Here is a 27452-nt window from a genome sequence, read left to right on the forward strand (position 1 = left end):
ATTGCTCTCTGCCATTCCCTTCATGACCTGAAGAAGAACAGAGAGAGAACTGGATCGTGGCGCTTGTGATGGATCTTGGTGACAAGCTGTAGGAGAATCTATACGTAAAACACTTGACAAAAGGGATATAAGTGCGCATTTTTTTAAAGGATAACTCAAACCAGGGGATACAATATCAGGTAGGCTATCTTCTTATTTTCATTATGAAACTAATTGTTTTGAGTTTCTGCAGTAAGTCAATGAAAGCAACTCTGTATTAATCTGACATTCTAAAGAGCAGGCTGGTGTCAGTTTTACAAAGCCAATAAATCTTATTAAAAAAAACTTAATCTGAGCTGTGATAGAAACTTTTCAACAACAAATGAATGAGCAGCTGTTCACAAACTACGTGATTAATTCATCGTAGTAATTATTCATTCAAATAATATATGTATTCCAGCATTTTGAATTAATTTGCAATAATCTCCATAAGAAGACAAGTGACTGCTGGTTTTGTTAATATAACTTTTGCATTGGTATTAAGAGAACACATAGAAAGTCATGACTGAAACATTTCTGAATGATTTGCACATGACTACATGAATAAGACCATTTAGTGCAAAGAATTTTCTGATTCACACGTGGGAGGAGAAGCGAATAATTCCACCAGAGAAAGTGCTGGTGCTTAGTTGAGTATATGCTACATCATGTTTGGGAATGATATGCACTTGTACATGCATGCGACCTTTGCACCTCAACTCGCCCCCACACAGCCGCCGACACCTCTGCAGGACCATGAAGCAGACTGAATGACAAACAGCATCACTGAAGCTTAGACAACTGCCATTTTGTCACATAACAAACTGCAGTGCAGTTTTTGCTAGAACTGAGATGAACCAAAACAAAGTAGTGCTTACTTGTGAAATGTAAGACAAATAAGACATGATTTTATCTGAGTTAAGAAATTTGAAAAGTTTCTGCAATTGCATTCAGCTCCCTTTACTCCGATACCCCAAAATAAAAGCAAATGCAACTTATTGCATTCAGAGTTCACCTGTGTGTAATTTAATTTCAGTGAAGGCCTCAGTCATTTGTAGGAGATCATTAGTGGATAAATGTTATTGTAAAAACTTAGGAACACCATAGATGTACAAATCAGGGGTAAATATATGGTATTAGAGTTATCTTTAAAACAATCTCCCAAGCATCCAGGGAGCAGAATGTAGAACAAGCATGCAAAGACTGATAATTTGGGAGAATCATACTAACAATGAAACGTGGTGGAAGCAACTTACTGTAGGGACGCTTCTCCTAAGCAGGGACAATGAAGCTGGTCAGAATTGATGAAAATAAACATTTAATTTGGAAAAGAAGAAGTGAAAATCATGCTTTAGTTTCCTTCCACCATACAATTATATACTCCTTTGTGCTGATCCATCCTATGAAGTTCAACTAAAACACATTGAGGTTTGTGCTTGCAAAGTCACAAAATATGGAAAAGATCAAGGGAACTGAATACTTTTGAAAAGGCACTATAGGCCTTGACAAGCTGCAGAAGGAGGACATCTTTCATCCTGAATATTTTCAGGGGTTGTAGTGACGCCAAAACGAATTCCATTTCATCCGCATGAAGTCATCCTCGTCTCAGAAGAGATGCATGGCTCCTGGGAGTCGCAGTTTGTCAAGCAGTTACATCACCTCGTCTCAGTAAGCCGAAAAGAAAATGTCAAGTTCAGCAAGACAGGAGGCTGCAAGGGTGGCTCCCACCCTCTGCACCTTACATGGCCGCAGAGCACTCAGTGGTATAACAAGCAATAACTCAAAACCGAGAGAGGTGGTGTGGCCATATTTGCTTATTAACATTTTTGTGCTTGTCTAAGCTTTATTTGAGCAGAGTTTGTGAAGTTCAATCAGCTAAATGCTTGTCTCAAAAGACAGATTTGTGAATGTTTACTGGACGCTTATCTGGCCCAGGTTGAAAATGAATCAGTCTTACTGTAAGTCAATAATGTGAACTTTCTTTGAACTGAAACCAACCTGGATTAAAGCTTGGAAGTTTGCCAGAATCTATTGATTTTAGGGGCACTAAATGTATCACTGGCTTACCTCACGGCATTACAATACCTGTGTGTCACCTGGGCTTGTAAAGTGGCATAGTTTAGCAGTGACATTTGCTTTGCACCATCCATTCAAAGCCACAGCTCACTGTAAGAAACTTTGTATCTTCTTTGCATGTAAGCTTTATCAATTTCATGCTCTCAGTTTTTAGTTGTTTTTTTTGCCTCATGCAGATATTTGCTTGTGCTTTCTTATGAGGGTTTGTGTTCTTCAGAGGTATAGGAGGAGGAGCTTGCTGCTGTCAGTGGTGGGGGTTCTCCCTATATGTCTGAAGGGCCTCACCAACAGCTGTCGGCGACACATGCGCAGCTCTCGTCATATAAGAGCCTCTAGTCTTTAAATTCCAAACATACAGTTTGGACACATTTGGAGGTTTCACAGAACAGTGGCACTCATAACTCATGCTAGCCATGGTTAAAAATAAGTCCCTGAACTCCATAGCAACCCAAGGTCTTCCCAAGACCATGTGATGTAAAATAAAGCATTTGGTGTTGTAAAAATTCTTTAAGACTCTCCAAATTGATCTATTATCGATGTCTTCTCGAAAGACAGTCTTTTAAACTGTTTGCGATCTGTAATGCTCTTCCTGAAAAACACACGGTTTCGAATGCCATGTTCAGCGTTGCAGAATCATTCTGCAAGTGTCTGCCCCCTTGCAGAGTTTTGTTTCTCTTTTTTTATGTTATACTTAAACAGTTAAGTTTGTCAAAGTAATGTTAACATCAGAAACCAAGGTAAATACAAAGTGCAGTTTTAAAATGATGATTCATTAAAACACAAACATTATCCAAGTCAATCTGGTTCTAAGTGGTAATGGCACCCTAAGCCAAATAACTGGTAATATCACTCTTGGTGCTGTCATCCCATCTGCATATCATCTCACTACCACTGACTATTAGGATGATGTTCTTTTTATGAAATGCTGTGTTTGTTTTAACAGAACACATACTTTTCCACTTCTTTCTCCCCAGTAAAGAGAATGTATTTCCAAAGGTCTTAAAGATCTTTGCAATGTTTGTTTTGGCAAATGTAAAAGAGGAGCTTTTTTTTTTTTTTTTTAATCAGCAAGGATCTTGTTGGAACTTTTCTTGGGTGACATTTTAGCTCAGTGTCTTTCTTGTTGTTAAATCATGAACACTGATGGAAACTGAGGCACAAAAGGCCTTAAAGTCCTTTAGTTGCTGCTCTGGGTCTTTTTGTGACCTTCTGGATTTGTGGAGTGATTTTGGCAGGTCTGGCACTTCTAGGTTCCCCACTGCTTTGTCCATTAGGAATAATGGCACCCACTGTGCTTCACTGCACTCTAAAAGCCTTACAAACTACCATTTCTACACAGACTGGTGTTAGTGCATGATGTGTTGCTTTTTGAGATGTTCTACACCTTTTTATTTCTTGTTTCCAAGGATTATCTTATAGTTTACCTGTCAATGAGACACTTCATGCCTGCTTTCAAAATACACAATTTACTCATTGTGATGTGAAAATATGGTTTTACAATCCTTAGACAATAACATTTAGTGTAATTCTGGTTTCATTTGGGGTTGTAATCTATCATAGTTAATTCCCAAATGGGCATCAGATCCGAAAAAAAGAAAATATGATCCCTATTATGGATACAAATAGGCTTTGTCTCCTTAGAAACAAAAAACAACAAAGAAACAAGGGATGACTGGAGGCCGCTTGTGTATGTCTTGTGTATGCTGTAAACTGTTCCTGCCTTTCTATCAGCACATTACAACACAGAGAACACATGTCATGTTTCATGTTACTTTATTTGATCACTTAAACTTCCACCAAAGGGAGAAAATTGCTTCCATATTTCTCCCATCTAGCCTTTCAGAAGCATTTTTGCTGTGCTGGCAGGAAATGAGTCAATCATGACTGACTGACTGAACTAATGGTAGTTTCAAATTTCCCAATAATGTTACACATAATCATTCAGAAAAGAATAATAGGTCTCTAATAATTATTGCACTAAATGTTTTTTTTTTCCTATGAGAGAATCCTTCACTGCTTACTATTTTATCTTATATTGATCCAGCTGGAAGCAATGCAGCAATTTGGAAATGCTGTGAAAAAGCAGTAAATAGTCAATAGTACAAACATGAAACAGTACAAATTGACACTTTCAAAACTTTGATTGGCTGTGGTTTGGAGATGTGGGGTGGTGGTTAACCAACTGTTAAATTGTCATTCCAACCCTTCCAGACAAAGATACTGTGAGTTAAGCAATAAAAAAACAAAACAAAAAAGGTTTCATTTTAAGTGAGAATTTCTGACCTCTAAAGGCAAAATTAAGTTGAATTATTTCAACTCATAATTGGTTGGAATCATTGTAGAAACTATGTTCATCATCTTTTTGTGTACTCAGAAATTATATTTCCTCTTTAATTCCAAGGTACTAATAGCAGGGTGTGTTTATGTTTTATCTTTAATACTGTGTATTATTCTGGACTTGTTTAGTTTTTAATGTTTAATTCTAAAATATTTGGATTACTATCAACATCACACCTGCCAAATACAGTTCCATGAGTGAAATATTCATACCCTTTCAACCTTGACTCTTTATTAGGCTGCAACAACAACCCTTAATATATTTTGAAAATGAAAGAGGATGATTGAGCTATATGACAATATAGCTCATATAACTATATTGCAACACAGGCATATTAATCATCTGAAAAAAGAAAGAGCATGGCACAATTCCATATCGGAGCCTGCATAAGCAATTTTAAAATTGTGTCTGAAAGAGGAATTTGGCATTAACTTTAAACTTGTACACCTAACTTTTTCATTTATTTAAGCAGCATGTTTTATTATGGGTCTATACATGGAAACAGTAATTCAAATGTTTAATTACATCTCAATATTAACGTGATTTTGACTGGCACTGTACATGAATAACACTTTAAGACCTGACATGTAGCTCAGTTTTAGAATAAATGCGTGACCCCGTGATGAGTTTGACTCATCAATAAGCTGCGTTGCTGTTTCTATTTATAATTCTTCCAAAACAGTTTCTTTGTTGGAAACATTTCTCCCTGAAGGTGCTAAAACAATCAAAATCTTGGATTTTAGAAAATGAATGACCCAATTCTGAACGATGAGTACAGAACATAGTTTATGAACTGTTAGCTTGAGGAGGGAGTAAACAACCAGGATTTTGATTTTGAGAATAAACTTCATCAGGTAATAAGATTATTTCCGGTGTAGCAGCATTTTTCTTTCTCAGAGCCTGAGCCAGAAGAGAAAACATGAGACTTGCATGATTATTGCATTGCTTGTTACCATAAAGTCTGGAGAAATGAGATTGGTGATGCCCATGGGCATCAAAGTAAAAATGCTGATCAAAGCTGGAGCAGAAATGGCAGCGTCCAACCTGAATGCTGAATGTAGCAACCAAATGCTATTTTTACTGTTTTTATTCTCCACTGTTGGGATTAACAGCCAGCTTAGCACAGAGCCATTTTAAACCCCTAAAGTAAAATTTCAGCTGGATACATAATTATTACCCTTCTATTGGTCAACTATTTCAAACAACAAACATAAGTAATTTTGACATTAACATTTAGAATGTGCATTTATAACATAAAATCTGTTGCGAGGGAAACCCAGAGCAAAACAGAAACACAAATTGGGACTTATTAACAAAGCCTAGAATTCAAACGTAAGTCTTGCTTCACTCATTAGGGAAATAATAACTGCTGAAGCTACAGCTTCCTCTAGTAAGCAGATCAGTGACATGAGTAAATTACTACAAGATGAAACCCACCACCTGAGCTGACATTTTGCTGCAGCATGTCATGTCAGCGTTAGTTTGAGTTATTATAGCAGTGAGCTATTAATAGAAGTCATGGTTACAAGACAGGCTGTAAAGGTTTGAGTTTTCACCTTTGAGTCCTTTTGACAGTTCAATTTGAGTAAAGTAAAATTGTGTAGTTTTTCACAGTTAAATCCAGGCCCCAGGAGACTGTTGGAAGTCTTGGCAAAGCAGATGACCACCAAGCTTTAAGAACAGGCTTCATCCTTGCATGCGCTTGATTTTCAGGTGGATTGACTTGGAGCTTTCTCTCTCATCCTAAGCCAGAATTTTGATTGAAATTCTCACATGTTGGCAGATTTTTGTGTTTTTCTTTTTCTCGGTATAGAACATCTTAAATGGGCCACACTGTCACGCACTCACTTGGAAATCTCATTCTTTTCCTTGTTTGATATGATTGTGGTTGTGATCCAACCGAACAACATCAACTAAATATTATTTTTATTCTTAATGTTAAATTCTTTCAGCTACTTTTCTTGGTGGTGAATAATTTTTTGACTTTCAAAGTCAGTTGACTTTTGCTGTTTACTAGCAATTACTGTATAGTTATTTTAACTGACCTGAAACAAGATAAATTTGGTCTGATTTAATTTCAGACAGTAAATAAGAAAGGTATGTCGTTTTACTCAGTGTACGTAAACTTCTGGTTTCGACTGTAACTGGCACAGAATAAAGTTGTGATGTAGTTATCAAATTATGCTCAAACAAGTTTAAAAGTAAACTAAAATTAGGAGCAAACAATTTTTTTAGCAACTGTTAGCAAGCCTTCCTTTTTTAAGCCTTGGATTTTAGGCACGTGCTTTGGTGGGGCGCATATATAAAAATACTTGTATGTAACAGCTGAACTTGGGACCAACCTCATTATAGATCTGGGTTTCATTTTAAATTTAGACTCAGGTCTTGATCGTAGTCTTTTGATGGATTTTAGGAACTTCTTTCAAACTAAAGTTGCATTAGTTGCTAGCTAGTCAGCTGTGGCAATGATATAGATGCCATGAATGTGTGTTGTTGGTGGATTGGACTGGACTCTAGAGGCTCTGCTTTATAATCTACAAAGACAACTGGGAGTTTGGCATGCCAGACTGGAATGCAGGCAGCCTGAGGCATAGAAATCCCTATGCTTCTTGAATGCAATGACCAATCAAGACGGATCAGTCAGTTGAGGGATATTGATCACAATGATTTGTTGGACGATTAATGTGTTAAAAATGTCTTGCAAGAAAAACCTGTGTGATAAAGGAACATTCCATTTATTTGTTCTTTGAAGTTTTACTGTACACAGCATTGAACATTAACTTTTACTGTTATAGCTCTCAGTTACAACCAACTCATTGCCCTGCTTGCTTTGCTGAACGAGTGACCCTGCAAAGTGAGATGGCCTGTTACAGTAGTTCTTCTGCATATTTCTGGCTTTATTCCACAAACTAAAAATAAACCATAAAGTTTCCAAGCCTGCATCAGGAATTTTGCTGCTTGTGCTCGGGCACTTTGCCCAAATGGGTGACATTGCAACACACGTTTCCCCATTTGATTACACATGACCATTTTAATACCCTGCTCTATCTGGGAATGATTCAAACTCCCTGGTATGACATGAATTCTGCTACCAACACCTTTTACAAACTGGTGTGCTACAACCTTAGAAGCAATGTAAACTAGCCTGTAGCTGAAACTAATAGTTATAGTTAGGAATATGAGACTGAAATTAATCTCGAGCTATGAGCAAATCTTCTTGAAGCCACCGTGAACCTACTAACCTCCCAGGACTGACATAAAGACGGTAATTGAGGAGTTAAGGTGTATGTTTCCCTCTTTTTTACAGTTTGAAGTGAAAGACTCAAGCAATGTTGCAAAGCATCCTTTCAAGTCTTGTGCATGGGTTACACTAACTGAAAACAGGTGAAATTAGAAGAGTTGTACTCCAAGCATCATTAAACTTCATTGCTTTCTTAACTTCCTTGACCACTTTCACACAGAAAGATAAACATTTCCCTTGAATTACTAAAAAGTAGTGAAAGACTCCCCTTTAATCTGTTTGAGATTGTAAGTAAGGAGTCTACTTCCTCTTTAGTTTATTCTCGTAGTTTTTAGAATGCTTTAAAATTTGCCTGACATTTCAACTAGTGGAAGAGGTCAGCCTAAATGTTATGCATATTCTTTTGGGAAAATTCCTGACTTTACATAAGCTTGTTGAAATTTTGATAGCAAAGGCAGGGTGCTTTGGTGGACTAGCAATAATCAGTAGGTGTCACATGTAAAATTACTTTTAAAGAGTGAGCACATGTTCTTGTCATTCAAATATGCTCACTTAAAGGGGCAGCTGAGAATCCCTGAAGTGAGCTGTTATAAATAAGTATAAGAAGTTAATATGTCACCTGAATGAGCTGTTGTAAATGATTATTAGCAGTTAATATCTCACCTGAGTGGCTAAGTCTCCCATTGTCTTTATTTAATATAAATCCAGATAAGCACGTAAAATAAAGTTAGGCAGCAGCCACCAATTATCTTGTTTTGTGAACTTGTACTGAGAACCATAGCATTGCAGGTGTTTCTGGATAGAATAGTTGTCTAATACAAAACTAAGTCAGGTCATCTGTATTTATAACGTAGGTTATCTATTACGGGTAAAACATTAACCACTTTTAACAACATTTCATGACAAATATTCTGAGCTGACACTTTAAGTGCGTATTTGAGGATGTTTTCCTTTACACTCTTTGCAGTGGAAGGTCACTTGCCCGTCCAATGGTTAGGTGTGGTATTTCATTAAATTTGGATGCTAAGGAATTCAGCTGTTGAACTAGATTTAAATAAGATTTTAAAACTGACAAAATGTAAAAGGTATATCTACAGTTGAAACCAGAAGTTTACATACACTAAACAAAAAGACACAAAAGCATTTTTTCTACACTCTGATATGAAATTAGAATACACTTTTCCCTTTTAAATAAATTAAGATTAGATATTTTATTTATATTTGTTAAATGCCAGAACAATGAAAGAGAGATTTTCTGTAGCAATTTTTGCAACTTTGTTCAAAGTCAAAAGTTTAAATACACTAATATCACTCAGTTCCACTCTTTTAATGTCATCTTTGGAAGCTTCTGATAGGTTTATTGATAACATCTGAGTTAATTAAAGACATGTAATTTAAGGCATACCTGAAACACACTGCGTCCTTGTGTAACATCATGGGAAAGTCAATAGAAATCATAAATTGGGTTCATTCTTGGGTGCAATTTTCAGTGGCCTCAAGTTGCCTCGTTCAGCTGTACAAACTATTATACGCAGGTGCAAACAAGATGGGAATGTCCAGTCATCTTCAGGAAGGAAACAGATTCTGTATCCAAGAGATGAGCATGCTTTGGTCCAAAATATGCATATTGGTGCATATTTCAGGTCAGACAACATGAAAAAAATGCATGTTTCTTTTCGTATAGCAATAATAATGCATTTTATTTGACAGCGCCTTTTAAAACACCCAAGGACACTTTAAAACATTAAAAACACAAATTCAACAGTAAAGAGATGGCTACGAGAAATAAAACCACAAAATAACTACACAATTAGAGTGAGAAGGCTAACTCTAACACGAGTTTTGAGTTGTGCTTCGAAGGTCAGAAGAGAGTCAGTCTTATGGGTGTCAGGGTGTTCCAGAGTTGGGGAGCAGAGTAAGAGAAGGCTCTTTTCCCCATGGTGCTGAGGCGGACAAGAGGCACACTGAGGTGGAAATAGTGTAGGTAAGTGTCTGGTTTCAACTGTAGCAAAACCCCAACAGGCTGAGAACTGAGACAAGAGACTAGGTAAATTTATTTAGACCTTCTTGTTACTTGATTTACTCTCAAGATTCAGACAAAATGTTTTCCTGTCAGCAAATAGGACTCATGAGCATCACAGAATCACTTCCAGATTAAAAACACCCAACACGAGAAACACAAATCTTGTGAGCTGATTTGATGCATAAAGAAAACAGTTACACACTGACTGGACACCAACAACACACAAACAAATCTTTATGCCAGAGATAGAACAAAAATTCTATCTGATATTTACATCATGTTTGCATCTAAGTAAGTACGTGTGTTTGTCATTAGGTTAAAAGTAGGTCAACCAGGCTGCAAATAGGGAGTTTTGTGAGGAAGTTACTTGAGGCCAAAGTCATAAAGCTCTCTGTAAATTGTGACAATGCAATAAAATAATAAGTCTGACTCAGATTGACCTTTTTGCATTTTATAATGTTCAAAGGTAGGTAGAAAGTAGCTACACTTACTGAATTATATCTACTTTTATTAAAAAATGTACAGTACTTCAAGGAACAGTTTATAGGCACCATACATTTTCCTGTGTTTATGTAATAATAGTTTTACTGTTGTTATACACAATTTTCTAAACAAATTATGTGTGCATACAATAAGTATTCATCCCCATTTACATTGATGCTTCTAAAATAAAATCCATTGCAACCAATTAGTCCTAATTAGTAAAGAGAGCCTAATTTTGTGTTGCAGTATAAATGAAGCCATTGTGTAAGGGTTTTCTGGGTTTGTTAGAAAATGTTAGTGATCAAATTAGAGACAGACCTACACCAAAGGACACGGTGGTGAGGTCAGAGGGAAGGTTGTGGAGGGATGGCTTATAAAATAAGATCCTAAACCTGGAATATCTCACAGAGATCCGTTTAATCCATCTTCTGAAAACAGAAAGAGTAAGGGACAACTTTGAACCTACCAAGATATGGCCATGTATCTAAATTGATAGGGCAGCATTAACCAGGTAAGTAGCTAAGAGGTCTGAGGTAACTCTGAATAAGCTGCGGAGATTCACATTCTACAAACTTTTTTGTTTGTAGAGTATGGTAAGAAGAAAGTTACTACTGAAAGAAAGCCACGAGAAATGTTGGTAATGGTTGTGAAAATAAAATGAAACCCAAATAAAACCTTCTGGCCTAAACTAAAATACTATTTGGTAGAAGGCTGACATACAGTATTATTCCCATGGTGAAACAGGGTAAAGGCATCATCATGCAATAGAAATAATTATCTTCAGAATTAACAGAGAACATTAAATTTTAGTTTAAACATAACAAAATGTGAAAACGTTAAAGTAATGTGTTTATATGAAATGATCTGAAGTTAAAAAACAAAATACCTAAAGCATGAAAAGGAAAGAAAGTTTCAGAAACAAATAAATATGTGGGAATAATAAGGTAAATATGTTCTTCCAACAAAATTTCTTCTTCTTCTATCCTCAATCCAGGGAAGATGAGGTCCAAAAGCAATGGGGTGGAAAGCCAAAACGACGGAGTCCTTGGTGTTCCACCAGGTGATCATGACATAAATGAAGAAAAGGACGTGGGTCTGCCTGTGAAGACCCTGAAGGCCAAAGTTCAGCAGAAGGAAGGTGAGGACGAGGTTGAAGTGATCTCTGATAAAGAGAAGCTGCTGTTGGATTCCACAGAGACTGGAGACAAAACAGGAATCATCACAGATCTGTCTAAACAGGATCTGCTGAAACTGCTGGGAATCATGGAGGGTGAAGTTCAGGTAGGACATCTCTTTGTTTTTCTCATTGTGTATCTGAGCTGGAGCGCAATCTGAGAACTTTACAAAGCTGGCAACAAACAACATACCTGGAAATGTCATTGTAGTTGAATGCATTCATTTTAGGTGATTGCACTGCAATTTTAGCACAATAGCTCTATCTTGTGGTTGAAAATGGCAGTTTAAAATGCCTAAAGAAACCACAGGTAAAAGATACGCTCCTGAAAATATGCTCTGTTTCAGACTTATTTTGAAAAAAAAATGCAAGTGTTTCAATGTATTTCATTGCATAGACTGAAATAAAATATAATATTATGTTTGTATCTGTTTGTTTTCAGGCCAGGGAAGATGTAATCTTCATGCTAAAATCCCAACAAACTAGTCCAGAAACCCTTGAGTCACAGTACGGATGTGCCGTACCTGCCTCAGCCCTCAAAGCACTACAGAGGGACAGCTTCATCACCGGCACAAAGCCGGATAATCACAGTGTCTATCAAAAGCCAATGGTTGAGGTTGGAATGATTTCTTTATATTTCATTAAACTTGTATTTTGTGTTTTGGACTCTTCTAAAACTCTGCTGATAAAGAACCTGACAAAACTTTTTGATTTAAGAGTAAATTTAAATAAATTTCAGTACGAATTTTCTCCTGATTTAAAACTAATAACCGTTCTCTCATAACCTGCTTTGTGTTTATGTCTCAGCTGAAACGTCTGCAGGAGAAGCACAAGGACACAAACCGGCGGATGCTGGGTCAACTGCTGCTGGCTGAAAAGTGTCACCGCCGCACCGTCCATGAGCTGGAAATAGAGAAACACAAACATGTTGACTACATGAATAAGAGCGATGACTTCACAAACCTCCTGGAGCAGGAAAGAGAAAGGTGAGGGGCAGAGAGGAAACAACTGCGTACCATGACTGAGATAGCTGAGGTCGACATTGGATGGTTTAAACGAAATGAAAAGCTTCACTGAATTTATTTTTAAAAAATGTTTGTATTTTATCAGGATTTTAATCTGATGGACCATCACAAAGTAGTGCAGTAGAAGGAAAACAAACATAGTTTGGGCATATTTCAAAACAAAATTGAAGAAATGTGACATGCATATGCATTCAGCCCTCCTTTCTGTGCCCCTCAAAAAAGTCTCTAAACCAAAACCAAATGAATTCTTCAAGGTTTCACCCTGTGATGGCCTCAGACAGGTCAGGTCAGGGATAAAGTCAAAGGGAATTTCAAATCAGAGGTTGGTAAAAAAAACCAAACAAACAAAAAAAAAAACTGTATTCGTAGCTCTGAATAATTGAGAGTGCAATGTCTCATTTACACTCTAAAAATAAGTTTGGCACAACTGCAGCAATACCAAGATATGGTCATACACCTCAACTGACCAGAACATCTGAGAATGTGTGAAAGATATCTTCGCCAAGCTGAAATGTGTGGCTTCCGAGAGGATGAGATTACTGGAGGTCAGGTTAACAAAGAAGATGAGAAAGTGGATGCAGGGAGGAGATGAACAGATAAGAGAATTAATAAAAGGTGACATCCTTACCAAGTCCCCCCGCCCGACACACACACACACACACAAAGTTTACAGTTATTTAAAGATACTGCAAAAGTGTAATTTATAAAGAATACAAAACGGTGCCTAACTGACATTCTTTCAATTTTTTTTTTTTTTAATTTTTTTTTTATTTAGTCAGCTATCCACAACAGTACATTGAACACAGGGACAAAGTAAACATGACATTTTTTTTTTTTTTTTTTCCCTTCTCCCCTCCTTCCCACTCCCCATCCTGTGGTCTCTTCCTTTACCTTCTGTTTATTCTGTCCCCTACCCCTCCCCATCCATCCATACCCGGCTGCAAACAAAAGAAACAGCAAAATAAAGTAATAAAAAAAATAATAAAATAAAAAAATAATTATACAGCTATGGAATCACAATCATGAAAAACCCAGGGGACTAAGACAGAGTACAGAAACATGGACAGCATGTAAAACAGGCGTCCGCGCAAGCGTAGGTACACAGAACAAGATAGAACATGGATATTTAAAACTGCACAGGTTGACAATCACTATCGATAGCCAGATTCACAAGGAGCCGCCGGGCTGGGGGGACAGGCAACTACAGCAGAGCTGGCTCCTATGTGATTTTCAGGCTCGAGGGAGGGTATCCAGTCTTTCAAAATAAGATAATAGAGGGGCCCAAGTTTTATAAAATTTTTGGATCGAACCTCTAAGACAAAATTTGATCTTCTCTAACTTAAGGAACATGGACAGATCTTTCAACCAAAGAGAAGCCTTGGGTGGGTGTTCTGATTTCCACGCTAATAATATTCTTCTTCGGGCGAGGAGAGTTGAAAAAGCTAGTACATTTTTAAAATCATGTGTTAATGATATCCCCTCCCCTGGAGTTCCAAATATTGCCAATTCAGCACTGGGTTGGATACTTATTTCGAAAGCTTCAGAAAGGATCTGAAAAATTGTGGACCAGAAGTTACACAGTTTGTTACAGGTCCAGAACATGTGAGTTAGGTTTGCCTTAGCTATGTGGCACCGAGCACAGGTTTCACTCACTGTAGAATAAATCCTTGAGAGTCTGGCTCTACTGTAATGGATCCTATGAAGGACCTTGAACTGAATTAGTCCAAGTCGAGCGCATGATGTTGACCCATTTACTCTACGTAGTGCTTGGTTCCAAGTTTCATCAGAGATGTGTATTCCAATTTCCTCTGACCATTCTGCTCTGATCTCATTGAGCTTCACAGTATTGAATGATGAGATGCTATTATAAATTTTGGAGATTAAGCCCCTATCTTGTGTTGGAGTTTGCAAGATTATGTCCATACCTCCCTTTGGGGGTAAATTAGGAAAGCAGGGACTATTGTTACAAACACAGTCACGGATCTGGAGGTATCGAAATAGGGAGGAACGCTGTAGGCTAAATTTAGAGGAAATAGCATCAAAGGTAGCGAAAATTCCATCTATATATAGGTCACTAAATTTATTTAAGCCTGCTCTCCGCCAATGGGCAAAGACAGGATCTAATAAGGATGGCGGGAAAACATGGTTATCACATATGGGACTGTAGATAGAGAAGTTTATCATACTGAAGTGTTGTCTAAATTGTGACCATATTTTTAGAGTTGAGATTACAACTGGGCATGACGAATGCTGCCTCGGAGAGAGAGGAAGCTTTGAGGTAACTAATGCAGGGAATGATGATGGCTTACATGCATTCAGTTCTAATTGACACCAGTCAACATCTGGTTGATGGAGTAAACAGACTATTTTTTGTAGGTTTGCTGCCCAGTAATAATACAACAGGTTAGGTAGAGCCATACCCCCCTCATCCTTATGTCTCTGAAGGAAGCGCCTGCTGATTCTAGGATGTTTATTACCCCACATGAATGAGGATAGCTGTTTATCAATAAGTCTGAAGAATGATTTTGGGAGAAAAACTGGGATACTCTGAAAGAAATACATAAATCTTGGCAAGACATTCATTTTAATGCATGCTACTTTACCCGCTAAAGATAAATTTAGGACACTCCACTTCTGCAGGTCACGTTTGAGATTATTAAGCAGAGGGGGGAGATTTTTTCCAAACAGATCAGAAAAAGAACGTGTCACGTTAATTCCCAAATATTTGAATCCTGCTCTAGCAAGAGGGAAGGGCAGGTCAGTTTCTGTAATTTGGAGCGCAGAATTATTAATTGGAAAACATTCACTCTTTGAGAAGTTCAACTTGTATCCTGAGAATTTACCAAAACGGTTTAGCAAACTCACAATGTTGGAGATAGATGATACTGGGTCCGAGATGTAAAGTAATAAGTCGTCCGCATACAGGGACAGCTGATGTTCCAGCTGTTTTCTACAAATTCCCTTAAAACTCTGTGAAGTCTTGAGCATAATTGAGAGTGGCTCGATAGCTAAAACGAAGAGGAGTGGGCTGAGGGGACAACCCTGCCGGGTACCCCTGGATAAAGAAAAGAGCCCAGACCTTGTTTTGTTAGTGATTATACTCGCTTTGGGTGAGGTATACAACAGTTGTACCCATGATGTAAATTTGGGCCCAAACCCAAACCTAGCTAGTACTGCAAATAGGTAAGGCCACTCAACCCGGTCGAATGCCTTCTCCGCATCGAGGGAGACCACAACCTCAGGAGACTCCCCTGATTCAGGAGAATGGACAACACCAATAAGCCTACGTATATTAGAGAAAGAGTGACGACCCCTCATAAACCCAGTTTGATCTGAGGAGATTATGTCAGCCATGGCTGCGTCCAGTCTCATAGCCAAAAGTTTAGCTAAGATTTTAACGTCACCATTTAGAAGTGATATGGGCCTGTATGAAGCGCAGTCTGTTGGATTTTTACCATGTTTTAGTAAGAGTATGATGTTAGCTTCTGTAAGAGTCTGTGGCAAGGTTCCCCGCTCCAGTGAGTAGTTAAACATTTCAAGTAAAAGAGGTGCTAACTTGGATGAGAATTTTTTATAGAATTCGATTGGATAGCCATCTGGTCCAGGGGCCTTGCCACTCTGCATTGCTGAAATAGAATTGATAACCTCACTAAGTGTAAGGGGCTTATCCAAATCCCTCTTCCTATCAGGACCAATAACAGGGATATCCAAGCTGATTAAGAAATTATTCATATCCGAGTTGTCCTCTGGGAATTGTGACGTATATAGGTCAGAATAAAATTTCTCAAAGACTTGGTTTATTTCAGCTGGATCAATAGTTTGCTCGTCAGGGGTCTTTTGGATCTGTGATATGAGCTGCGCCGCTGACCGGCTCTTGAATTGGTGGGCCAGGAGGCGGCCCGCCCTCTCACCATGTTCATATATAAATCCACGGGATCTAAGCAAGGATTGTTCCACATCCTGCGTTGATATAAGATTATATTGCATTTGCAAACAAAGTCTCTCTTTGTACAGCTCGGGGGAGGGTGACATTGAATGTCTACGGTCCAACTCCAGCATAGAACTGATAAGCTGTTCCTGCCTTAATCTTCTAATTTTGTTACGTGTTGCCGTGTAAGATATTATCTCACCTCTAATTACCACTTTTAATGTTTCCCACAGGATGGATGGCGACACAGAATCTGATTTGTTTTCAAACAAAAAATTATCTATGGCAGTAGACATCGATTCACAAAAATTGTCATCTGCTAACAAAGTTGAGTCAAATCTCCAGATGGGCCGCTGAGCCTGATTAAGTGGAAAGGCTAAGTCCAGTATTACTGGTGAATGATCAGACACTACAATAGCAGAATATTCACTTTTCTTGACAAAGGGTAGCAGAGTTTTGTCTACAAAAAAACAATCAATCCTTGAATACGACTGGTGGACATGTGAAAAAAAAGAGAATTCCCTACGATTTTGAAACAAAAAGCGCCAAGGATCTATACAACCCGCTTCCTTCATGAATGCTGCTAAGGCCTGAGCCATCTTTGATGGAGATGACAATCTAGAGCTGGAACGGTCTAGGGTCGGATCCATAACACAGTTCATGTCACCACCCAGTATCAAACGGTGAGAATTCATGTTAGGTAGAGCAGAGATTAACCTGGATATAAAAGAAGGGTCATCCCAGTTGGGAGCATATATGCAAGCAAGCGTAACTTGAGTATTATATAGGGAACCAGAAACTATAACATATCGGCCCTGTGGATCTGATATGGACGAGCTTAAAGTAAACTGTATATTTTTATGAATCAATATTGCTGTTCCCCTCGCTTTAGTATTAAATTGTGAATGGTAAACTTGTCCCACCCAAGGCTTCTTAAGTTTTATATGGTCTGCAGAGACCAAATGAGTTTCCTGTAGAAATGCTATTTCTGTTTTAAGTTTTTTAAGGTGGGAAAAAATTTTGGCCCGTTTCACTGGTCCTCTCATGCCCTTTACATTCCAACTAGTAAAGCGAACTGCTGAGGCGTCCACTCTTACACTGTTGCTACATACGTTAGCCATGATAATCCAATTTTATACCTGTCCCGGCCCAGCAGCTCCACCTGGCACCCCCACGGGTGCATGTCTTCCTATGCATGTTCAAATTTTTAAGAAAAATAAAGTAGAAAAAACAACACAAATCAGCTGTATGAATGAAAAAGGCAGCCCTGAACCCAACCCTTTTTAGAACCCACCCCGGTTGTATCCTTGCTTCTCTTGTCGAAGCCAACTGCTGTCCCATAAACACCTCGTAGGTCTTCCGATAGGCCATACACATCCCCAAACTAACTTTGGAAGGTTCCCAATAAACTTGGTATTAAGGAGTTACACTCTTTAAACAATAAGTTAAAACAGCACCAGCAACTATAAACGGTGGATAGTGTAAACTCCACAGGGCAATTGTACAATAACCAGCTAGATTATGAACGTGGATTTTTGTGCTAAAATGCACTAAATGTACGTAAGAACAGAGAACAACAAAAACAGTGATAGTGGCAGCATAGATTTGTAATAATAGGGGGCATATTCGTGTACGTGCATACATGGTGCAAACATACTCACAAATGTATGGAATTATGTCCCTTATGAGAAAAACAATGCGTCCACTTGAAGCAGCATTAATTTTTTATCCAGTCATTCAATGCAGAACACGCAGGTGTAACACATAACGCAGTAATTTGTTACCAGACCCTGCTGTATCGTGGGTATCCCGTCTCACTCCGACAGATGTTTGTTTATTTTGCAACGCAGCGGTCATAAAACGCCTGGGCCTCCTCCGGCGTTTCAAATAAGTGGCTTTCTCCCTTAAACGTAACTTTAAGACGGGCAGGGAAAAGAAGACGAAATGACACACCCTTCTGGTAAAGAGCACCTTTGACACCGTTGAATGTCGATCTTTTCTTTGCAAGAGCGATGCTGAGATCTGGATATATCCTCAGGGTGGTTCCCTGGTGCTTTACTTCATGCTGCCTGGACCATCTTAAAGCGGCTTCCTTCTCCCGGTATCGGCGAAATGCAAGGATGAAGGGCCGTGGTGGTCGTCCTGCTACGGGCTTAGGTCCAGCTGTGCGGTGTGCTCGCTCCAATTCCGGGGGAGAAGGGAATATGTCGTCCCCCATAGCATCCTTTAGCAACTTGGAGATGAACTTAGTTGGATCCTGTCCGTCTTCACTGCCTTCAGGTATGTTAAGTATGCGTAGATTGGACCTGCGAGATCGATTTTCCAGGTTTTCCAGGCGTTCCAACAAGGCAGCGTTTTGGGACTGAAGAGACTTAACAGCAGCTTCAGCTTCAAATATGCGTTGAAAGTTGTCGCCTGCCAGGCTTTCCGCAGCTACAAGGCGGCTCTGAAAAGAATTCACTTCGTCCCGCAGCCCGTCCACCGATGTTTGCAGAGGCCGAATTGACTCTTGAATTAATGTGGCCACATCCTCTTTAAAGTTGTTCCGCTGCTTGGATAGTTCCGTGACCAATTGGGACATGGAAACGGGATCTCCGCATTTACTATCGCCAGGTGGTTCGCCGTCGGAGGAGGCCGCGGCCATTGAGGCTACCTTGCTAGCTAGGCTAGTCGTTCGCCTGGTTGAAGTAGAAAGCTTTTGTTTAGTATTATCACTGGCCATTATAACGTCCCCAGGTTCAGAGACGGTGCTTCTATCGGTCCGGTGCTTAATAGAAGTGTATAACTCCTGTTCTAAAGTAATTTAAAGAAAGTTGGCCGGGAGCTCCTTCACCCTGCTTCCCTCTCCTACATCGCCAAACCGGAAGTCCACATTCTTTCAATTTAAGTAAAATGTGAACAAATTGAAATCTGAAGTAACCTACATATTTTACAAGTAAATAGAAAGAATGATTAGAGATAAAGATAAGCAACTTTATCTTTAGGTATAGCAGTGTTATATGCAGGTAAATTAGAAAATAATCCTTGACATCATAGGTGGGGCTTTGAGAACTAAACACAGCAGCAAGTTCCTGATAAAATGTGTTATATTATAATAGCAAGCAAAAATGTTGCAATCTATCAAGGTTGAGACTGTTTTGCTGACTAAAATGTTGCTAAAGAAAAATAGTTTCCAAAGACCAGAATAGGTTTCTGAAATTCTTACTGTTGGCCTGCAGGGGGCGACATTTATACGGGAAAACTGTAAAATACAAGACTGTACAATAAACGTCCCTGTCAGGTAGATACAACAATTGTTAAATGCAATACTCCAAAATGGCTGACTGATGTGTTTTTATAATGTTGTTCAAGTATCAAACCAATCTGTGGATAAAATGGTCTCATTCTTGCAGAGGTTGGTTTCTGTTATTCTCAAAGTGAAGAGGCTGGAGAAATAGAATGGATTAGTCCCGAGTTACAGTCTCATCTACTGTTCCTTTGCTTGTTGTATTAACTTGACTATAGCTGTTTTCTATAATTAACAATAGTTTCAATGAGGCAGGTCAAAAATTTCACAATAACAGATAAATTAATCCCGTAAAATTATATATCAATCCATAATAATTTCAATTGTTTAAGGATTATAATTAAATCTTTCAGTTTTTAATGAATAATGACTAATTGGTCATCTTATGTTTTTAGTTTATGTTTTTATGTGAAATATCAGAATTGTCCATCCAGATATGCCCTATTTGACTGATATTAAATGTCTTTCCTATGTTCTCTGTATCTTAAGCATTACAAAAGAATGAGAAAAAATTCCAAAGTGCAGTCCCAAAACTGAATGTTGTACTTATCTGAGTCTATGTCAAAAGATGGGCTTGAAAAACAGATTCAGTAGGTTTGAGACAAGAACATGGTTCAATCATTAATTTCTGTTTTGACATTTTGCTCTCAAGAGAACATCATGGTCTCACACTTGTCAACATATTCCTCACCAGACATCTGAAAGTGAAGAAAGAAGGTTAGTGGTTTTGTGCCAAGCATCTGGAGGAATGAAGTGATTGGGCATAGAGGGAGCTGTTTCTGAGTGGTAACCGTCAGCCATTAATGCCTTTTCAGACAACAGAGCAATTTATGTGTCAGGATGTGAACATCTCTAAGATGGAATGTATGTGGCTTAATCCTTAAACAAAAAATTGCACAACTTCCGCTTTATTATAGTACGCTATTCCTCACATCCAAAGTTTTTCTTTTGGACAAGTCATTATAACTATTAAAATTTTTGGGGGGGGGCTAAGAGAGAAGCAAGCAGTTCCTCTGAATAAATTCCCCAGGGAACATGAGATGAAATGTTGTTTCGTGATTTAAAAGAATGTTTTTCAATGCATGCCAGGATGTGGATCACACCTGTGTTTGCCGTTTGTGTCACGCACACAGTTGTCTAAGATATTGAAATTATTATTTAACAATTACTATGTAGCCCCCAACAATATTTTAAAAGTATTCAAATAAAATTGCTAATTGCTTAAACAAGGTTTATGAATGTACACTTTCCCTTCTTAGTGTTTTAATATTCCATAGCAGGTAATTCTTTCATAGCAACAGTAAACCACAGTTCTTTTAATGACCTGACCATTAGTCTCAGATAGCACTGACATCATTGCTTCAGCTTCTTCCAGGACAGTAAGTTTAGACTGGCGATTCCTTAAATTTAAAACCCATCTCACCCATCTCACCGTGCAAGTATGAATTTTATGAGCAGCACAAATCTACATGGCAACTGGCGCATTAGCCAGGGTTGGTAATCCTAACTGGCAACAAAAGCTACAACTTATTTTGCCTAGTGATAAAGTGCAAGTGGAAAGAAAAGGATAAACGGCCTTTAAAATCTAAAATAAATAAAAAATGTTATTGTTAATTTGTAATAACTCATTTTTGCTCTCTTTACAAATATAAGGCATTTCCAGCTTTACTTTTTATAGAGACTAAAATATTTATCCATTCTTCTTTGCAAAATACCTCAGGCTCAATTTGACTGAATGTCAAATGAAAATTTCAGGTGGATTTATTTCCGGACTTTGACTAGGTCATTCTAACACATAAATATACTTTGAGCTAAACCATTCCATTGTAGTAGTGGCGGTCTGATTAATGTTTCCCTGATGGAAGTGGAACGTCCATCTCTTTTTCCAGACTTTCAAGTTGTCTTCCAGGATTGCCCTATATTTAGCTTTCCTATCCCTGATGAAAAAAAAAAAGCAATTCCCATACCCTGACACTGCCACCACCACGTTCTACTGTGGGAATGATGTGTTCAGGGTGATGTGCAGTGTTAGTTTTTCCACCACATTTTTGCTAAATGGCTTGTGGTGAACTGAATATGTTAAGGCTTTTTTTCAATAATGATTCTATTCATGGTACTTTCACATAAGACACAGATTGCTGGAGGGCAGAGCTGATAGTTAAGCCCAATAACAGATGATGCCACCTGAACTGTGGATTTCTGTAGCTCCTCCAACGTTACCTTAGACCTCTTGACTGCTTTTCTGAATTTTGATCTCCTTACTCAACTTATTAGATTAGGTGGACAGTCACATGGTGGTAGGTGTGCTGTACTCCTTCCGTTTTTTTCAAATGATGAATTGAACATTACTCGTTGAAATGTTCAAAGCTTGGGATATTGTTTCGTAATCTAACCATGATTTAACTTCTCAACAATTTTCTCCCTGACCTGTCTACTGTATTCCTTGGTTTTCACAGTGCTTTTTTTCCCCACCAATTTTCTCTAACAAACATCAGAGGCCAATAGCCATTCTTATACAGAAATTAAATGCTGATTTATAAATCAGTATTAAGGGGGCTGTGTGCTTGTACACAGCACTCATTGAATTTTTATTTGTGAACCATTTCTGAAAACCTTGTCTCATTTTCTTTTCTCTTTGCAATTATGCACCATTTAAGTAGGTCTATTAAATAAAATCTCAGTTATATTTATTGATGTTTGAGGTCATAATGTGACAAAATGTTGACACGTTTAAGGGGTATGAACAAAAGTACTACAGGTGATTAAGGATATAAATGCACTTAAAAGTTTAGTTTAGTTTTGAGTTGCCTTTATTCACACAGATGCAACTCTGCTGAATACTACGACCAGAAATAAATCTGCCTGGCAACAGTCTAAGCATTGTGTCTAAGGTGATTGGTTGTACTTTTCTAGATGTTCCTCACCTCAAGGGAATCATTCAGCTTATCTGGTTTCCTCATCACATATGAGGAAAACATTGCAGGGAAAGCTATTGAATTTACCCCTGAAGTAGAGCTAGTGCACACATTCTCTTCTTCCTCCCGTGCTACTCTGGCAAAAGATCTCCTAACATTTTTCTACACTGAGATACAACTTGATTTCACCAAACATGGACAAAATGCTGATGTTTTTACTCTGTTTAATGGTGCACCTTTTTGAATTGGCCTCATAGTCACAGAATTTTTGGAAAACATGCAAAACTGAGGGGAGTTCTGTTGAACACTTCCTATGAAGCAAACAGTAGATCCACCCCCTGTACTTTGTTCGTTGCAGAGCAGCACACACTGTCACACACTTCGCTATCTATAGATGTGGTTACACCCCTCACTACAGGTTCTACAGAGGAGCTTAGCTGTAGTTTTTTTTTCTTTTTATACTGCTGAGAACATTATTGGAATGTCACAGTAACAAAATCAGCAGGAAATGGTGGCTTCAGCATTTTTTCAGCACTGTGATAACGATGGTGGCAAACAATCTTATTTTTTTTGCTTGCAGATCATCTTTAGTTGGTAAGTTCTGACTGGGCACTGAAGTGCTGGCACAAGTTAAGTTGAACTTTCAGTGTTTACTAAAGATACCTTGTCTTCCTTGTTGTGTTATGAACCAAATTAGGCTGTTCTAATTTGGTTCATTTTGCAATGCAAAAACTGTTCACTTTGAATAATGTATTAGAGTCTCCCTGGAAGTGGAGACGCAACTGCTTTGCATGCATTTTGTTGGAGTCTGCCTGGTATGAAAGCTGGGCATGAGCAGCATAGAAAGAAGCTGAGAGAAAAGACCACAGCGTGGTGAGGGGGCTGTTAGCAGAACTTACACTCACAGTTTGTGTTCAGAGTGTATATCCTATCAGCAGGAGGTAAGCAGCACTAAGGAATGGGGGCAATAGAGCAGATTTTTACATTTCACTATGTTCTTTATTCTCAAACTGTAAGTTTTCATGTTGAAATTGTATCTTTAGAAATAATTTGTCTTAATGGTAGATTCACTTGATTTGAGTGGTAGCTGATTAGACATTCTCAGGGTGTATGCTGCATTACAAATAAAAAGTTCTATCCAGACATAATGAAACATGTTATAGTCACAGATGACAACTTAAAAGTTACATTTGTATATACTTAAAATTAAAAGTTATTAAAACATCAAAATCATTGTTTTTTTCTCTCTTAGACTGAAGAGGTTGCTTGAAAACGAAAAAGCCTATCAAGCAAGGAAGGAGAAGGAGCACTCCAAGCGTCTGGCCAAAGTGCGAGAGGAGCTGGTGAAGCTAAAGTCCTTTGCATTGATGTTGGTCACTGAACGGCAACAGCACCTTGAGCAAATGGACCAACAGAGCCAGCGGGTTCTAGAGATCAGCCTGGAGCTCCAGCAGCGGGACCATGCACTTAATGAAGCCAAAGAGCGTGCTCAGGAAGATGGTCATAGAGTGCAAAGCCTAGAGGCTGAGCTAAAGGAGAAATCTTGTAGGATCACCCAACAACATGAAGAGATGAGTGCCAAGCTGTCCAGTCAGGAGCTCCACAATCGTCAGCTTAATGTCAAAGTTTTGGAGCTTACACACAAAGTGGAGGAGCTAGAAGAAAGCAACAAGACCTTGAGAAAATCTGATGAGGAAATGCAAGAGTTAAGGGAGAGCATCAGCAAAGGGGAGTATGGCAGCTCTAACTTGATTGTTGAGTTGGAAAACCTGCGAAAGAGAGTGCATGAGATGGAAGGAAAGGATGAAGAGATAACAAAGACAGAGAATCAATGTAAAGAGCTAAGAAAGAGACTAGAAGAGGAGAATAGTAAGAGCAAAGACCTAAGGCTGGAAGTAGAGAGGCTTCAAAACAGAATGATGGATTTGGAAAAACTGGAGGAAGCATTCAGTGTTAGCAAAGCTGAGTGTGCACAGATACAAACTGCTTTAGAAAGAGAGAAAGACCTGACCAAAGAGCTTTCAGATGAGGTTGTAGCTCTCAAAATTCGAATGAAGGAGCTTGAGTCATCAGAACTCAAATTGGAAAAGTGTGAGCTAACACTTAAGGATGACCTGCGAAAGCTTAAGTCCCTGACAGCTGCATTAATGGATGAACGAAAGACACTGGTGGAAAAAGTAAAGTCAGAGGAAAAGAAAAGAGAGGATTTGAGCAAGGTTGTTAAACTTGAGCAGGGTCGGGTGATGGAGGTGACCGAAAAACTGATAGAAGAGAGCAAAAGGTTTCTAAAATTAAAATCTGAGATGGAATCCAAAGTTGAAACTTTAACCAAAGAGAAAGGGGAGCTCAGTACTAAGCTAGCTTGTCAAACTGATCAAACTGAGGATCTTACTTTCAAGATAACCCAAATGAAAAGGAGGCTAGACATGCTTGAACAAGAAGAAAAGCTATCTGCGAGGAATTCAGTTATGTGTGATCTAGGAAAAATCACTGATCCTGAAGGGAAAGAGAACAACAAAGTTAAAGAGTTAACATTTGAAATAGAAAGTTTAAAAAACCGTCTGAAACAACTGGAAGTAGTCGAGGGAGACTTGATAAAGACAGAGGACCAGTATGATATTTTAGAGAAGAGGTTCATGACTGAACAGGAAAAAGCAAATAATCTTTACCAGCAAGTGGAAGAAATGAAGAATCAGATTGCACGAAACAAAGCTATTGAAAAAGGGGAAGAAGAAAGCAGAGAAGAAGACCTTCGACAGAGATGCAAAAGAGAGGAGGTCAAAACTAGAGAACTACAAGCTGATGTGATAGCTCTCAAGGAGAAGATCCATGAACTGATGCACAAAGAAGACCAGCTATCTCAGCTTCAAGTGGACTTCTCTGTATTACAACAAAGATTCTTAGAAGAGGAAGAGAAGGCCAAGAACATGGGCATGGAGGTTTTTCATCTCACCAAAGAACTAGAGTTAACTAAGCGCCAAAGCCGGGCACTTCGACCCAGCTTAAATGGAAGGAGAATAGTGGATGTGGCTATCACATCCACTGCAGTGCAGACAGAGCCATCACCTACTGAATCAGGAGAGGAAGATACACCAGCTGTGTTTATCAGGAAGTCTGTTCAAGAAGAGAATCACATCATGAATAACATCCGACAGAAATGTCTGAAGAAGCCTGAAAAAGGTAATGCAGTTGAGCGATGCTCTTCATCTAGTGGTGATTTTAGTATTAAAAAATCCTGGATTCCTTGGATGAGGAAAAAGGACAACACTCCTCAAGAGCCCAACATGGAAAAGCCTCTCATTATCAATGGGGAATCAGTTTCTTCTAAATTGACCATGCCTCAAAACCAAGGGCAACCTTTACACATCCGGGTAACACCTGATCACCACAACAACACGGCCACACTGGAAATCAGCAGTCCAACCGCTGATCAAATTTTTCCAAATGCAGCTCCCCTTAGCCCTAACCCATCTCAACCAAAATCCAGAATTACTATCATTCCCACCTACTCTGTGCCAACCACCCGGAGAAAGACTCCTACTGGATCTCAAGGCCCTGCAAGAGCCAAGTCCCCAGTCACAATCACAACCATATCTAGGGCCAAATCTCCAGAAACTATCCGGAACTCTTCTTCTACCTCAGTAAGGCCCCTTTCCCCAGTTTCGGTTATGACAGTGAGCACCGCTGTAGTGCCTGATACATCTGCCTCCCCAGAGCCCCAGGAGATGACCATGGGCCGGGCTGTGTTCAAGGTTACCCCTGAGAAGCAGATGGTCCCAATTCCTATCAGAAAGGGCCACAACAATGCAAACATCATCACCTCTACAGATGAAAACAAGATTCATATCCATCTAGGTAACAGTATCTCCCCAAAGATGGTAGTCAGACCAGTAGCTAGTGTAGCAGAAAGCAAAGAACTGACCCTGTCAACGGGGACAGTTTTGCGTTCACCTCGCCAGATCACCACAACTGCTACCAGGAATGTGCAGAGTAAAGTGACAAGCAGCATTACAATATCCAATGTGACATCCACGACTTCAAGATCCATCCAAAGCACGGTACGTTTTAGTTTCATATAGATGTTTTTAGCATTTAGTAGCTACATTTTTTCATGCTTTAAATGTTGTGCCTTTGTTTATTTTATGGTTGTTTAAAAAAAAAAAAATTCTCTTGCGCTTGAATATTTTTAGTCTTTGTTTACACTTTATTACCTGATCATTTCTACCCTTTGCAAAACAGATTGGCCATGATGTCCAGTCACCTCGCACAGGACTTACCCGTATACCAATGTCCAAGAGCCTCAAGACAGGAAAAACTGCATTAGGATCCACAGGAATCTCAAGTGGAATGAAAGTTGAGACTCGGACAGAAAGTCAGTCCATGAGGGTTGAGGTCAAAAAATCTGCTGTGAATAGCAATACATCACACAATGGAGGGAAATTGTGAAAATACAAATTGAAGGGTCTGGTGATAAGTCACGCAGATAAAAATCCTTAATTTTCCAACAAAAAACAGCTGCAAAAACTGCAAAACGGAGCAAAAAGTATAGTTTTATATTTTAACTGTTTTTTTACTTATCTCTCATCAATTACTGTCTTTTAGATGTGAAAGATTTTATATGAAAAGAAATGGTATATCTGTGATTGCTATGTAACTAAGTTCTTTTGCTTTTACTGGTTGTCACAAATGGGTTTTTTTATATATGTTTTGTAAGATCACATTATATAAACTATACATTGTTTTTGATAAATTAAGTTTTTAAGTGTTTTGGCTTGTATTTTTGGGTTCATAATTTTCTTGCTGTAAAGATATTTTTACAAAAGCATTTTTAATAAATATTAAGCAAGAGAACAGTGTAATATTATCATCACTATTATTATTACAATTATAATCACAGACATATTTAAATAAAAAATGGCAATGGCAGCTGTGTTCTTCAAATCGC

At 38.6% G+C, this 27452-nt stretch overlaps 1 protein-coding gene across 1 annotated transcript; it reads left to right on the forward strand.

Annotated features, from left to right (window-relative positions):
- On the forward strand, window positions 1-27019 carry LOC114134542 (filamin-A-interacting protein 1). Its single transcript, XM_028001218.1, has 6 exons — window positions 1-179; window positions 11174-11460; window positions 11796-11969; window positions 12161-12339; window positions 23760-26565; window positions 26747-27019. Exons 2-6 carry the CDS (start codon window positions 11179-11181, stop codon window positions 26951-26953), a joined length of 3648 nt encoding a protein of 1215 aa, XP_027857019.1. The 5' UTR covers window positions 1-179; window positions 11174-11178; the 3' UTR covers window positions 26954-27019.
- The last annotated feature ends 433 nt before the right edge of the window (window positions 27020-27452 follow it).

Source organism: Xiphophorus couchianus, chromosome 19 (genome assembly GCF_001444195.1).
Source record: "Xiphophorus couchianus chromosome 19, X_couchianus-1.0, whole genome shotgun sequence".
Taxonomy (NCBI): Eukaryota; Metazoa; Chordata; class Actinopteri; order Cyprinodontiformes; family Poeciliidae; genus Xiphophorus; species Xiphophorus couchianus.

Excerpts from the sequence above, each read along its gene's own strand:
- LOC114134542 (XM_028001218.1), top strand. The coding sequence starts at position 11,179 with ATGAGGTCCAAAAGCAATGGGGTGGAAAGCCAAAACGACGGAGTCCTT. Across the intron at positions 11,970-12,160 it reads ATCAAAAGCCAATGGTTGAG|CTGAAACGTCTGCAGGAGAA; the intron begins GTTGGAATGATT and ends TTTATGTCTCAG. Across the intron at positions 12,340-23,759 it reads CTGGAGCAGGAAAGAGAAAG|ACTGAAGAGGTTGCTTGAAA; the intron begins GTGAGGGGCAGA and ends TTTCTCTCTTAG.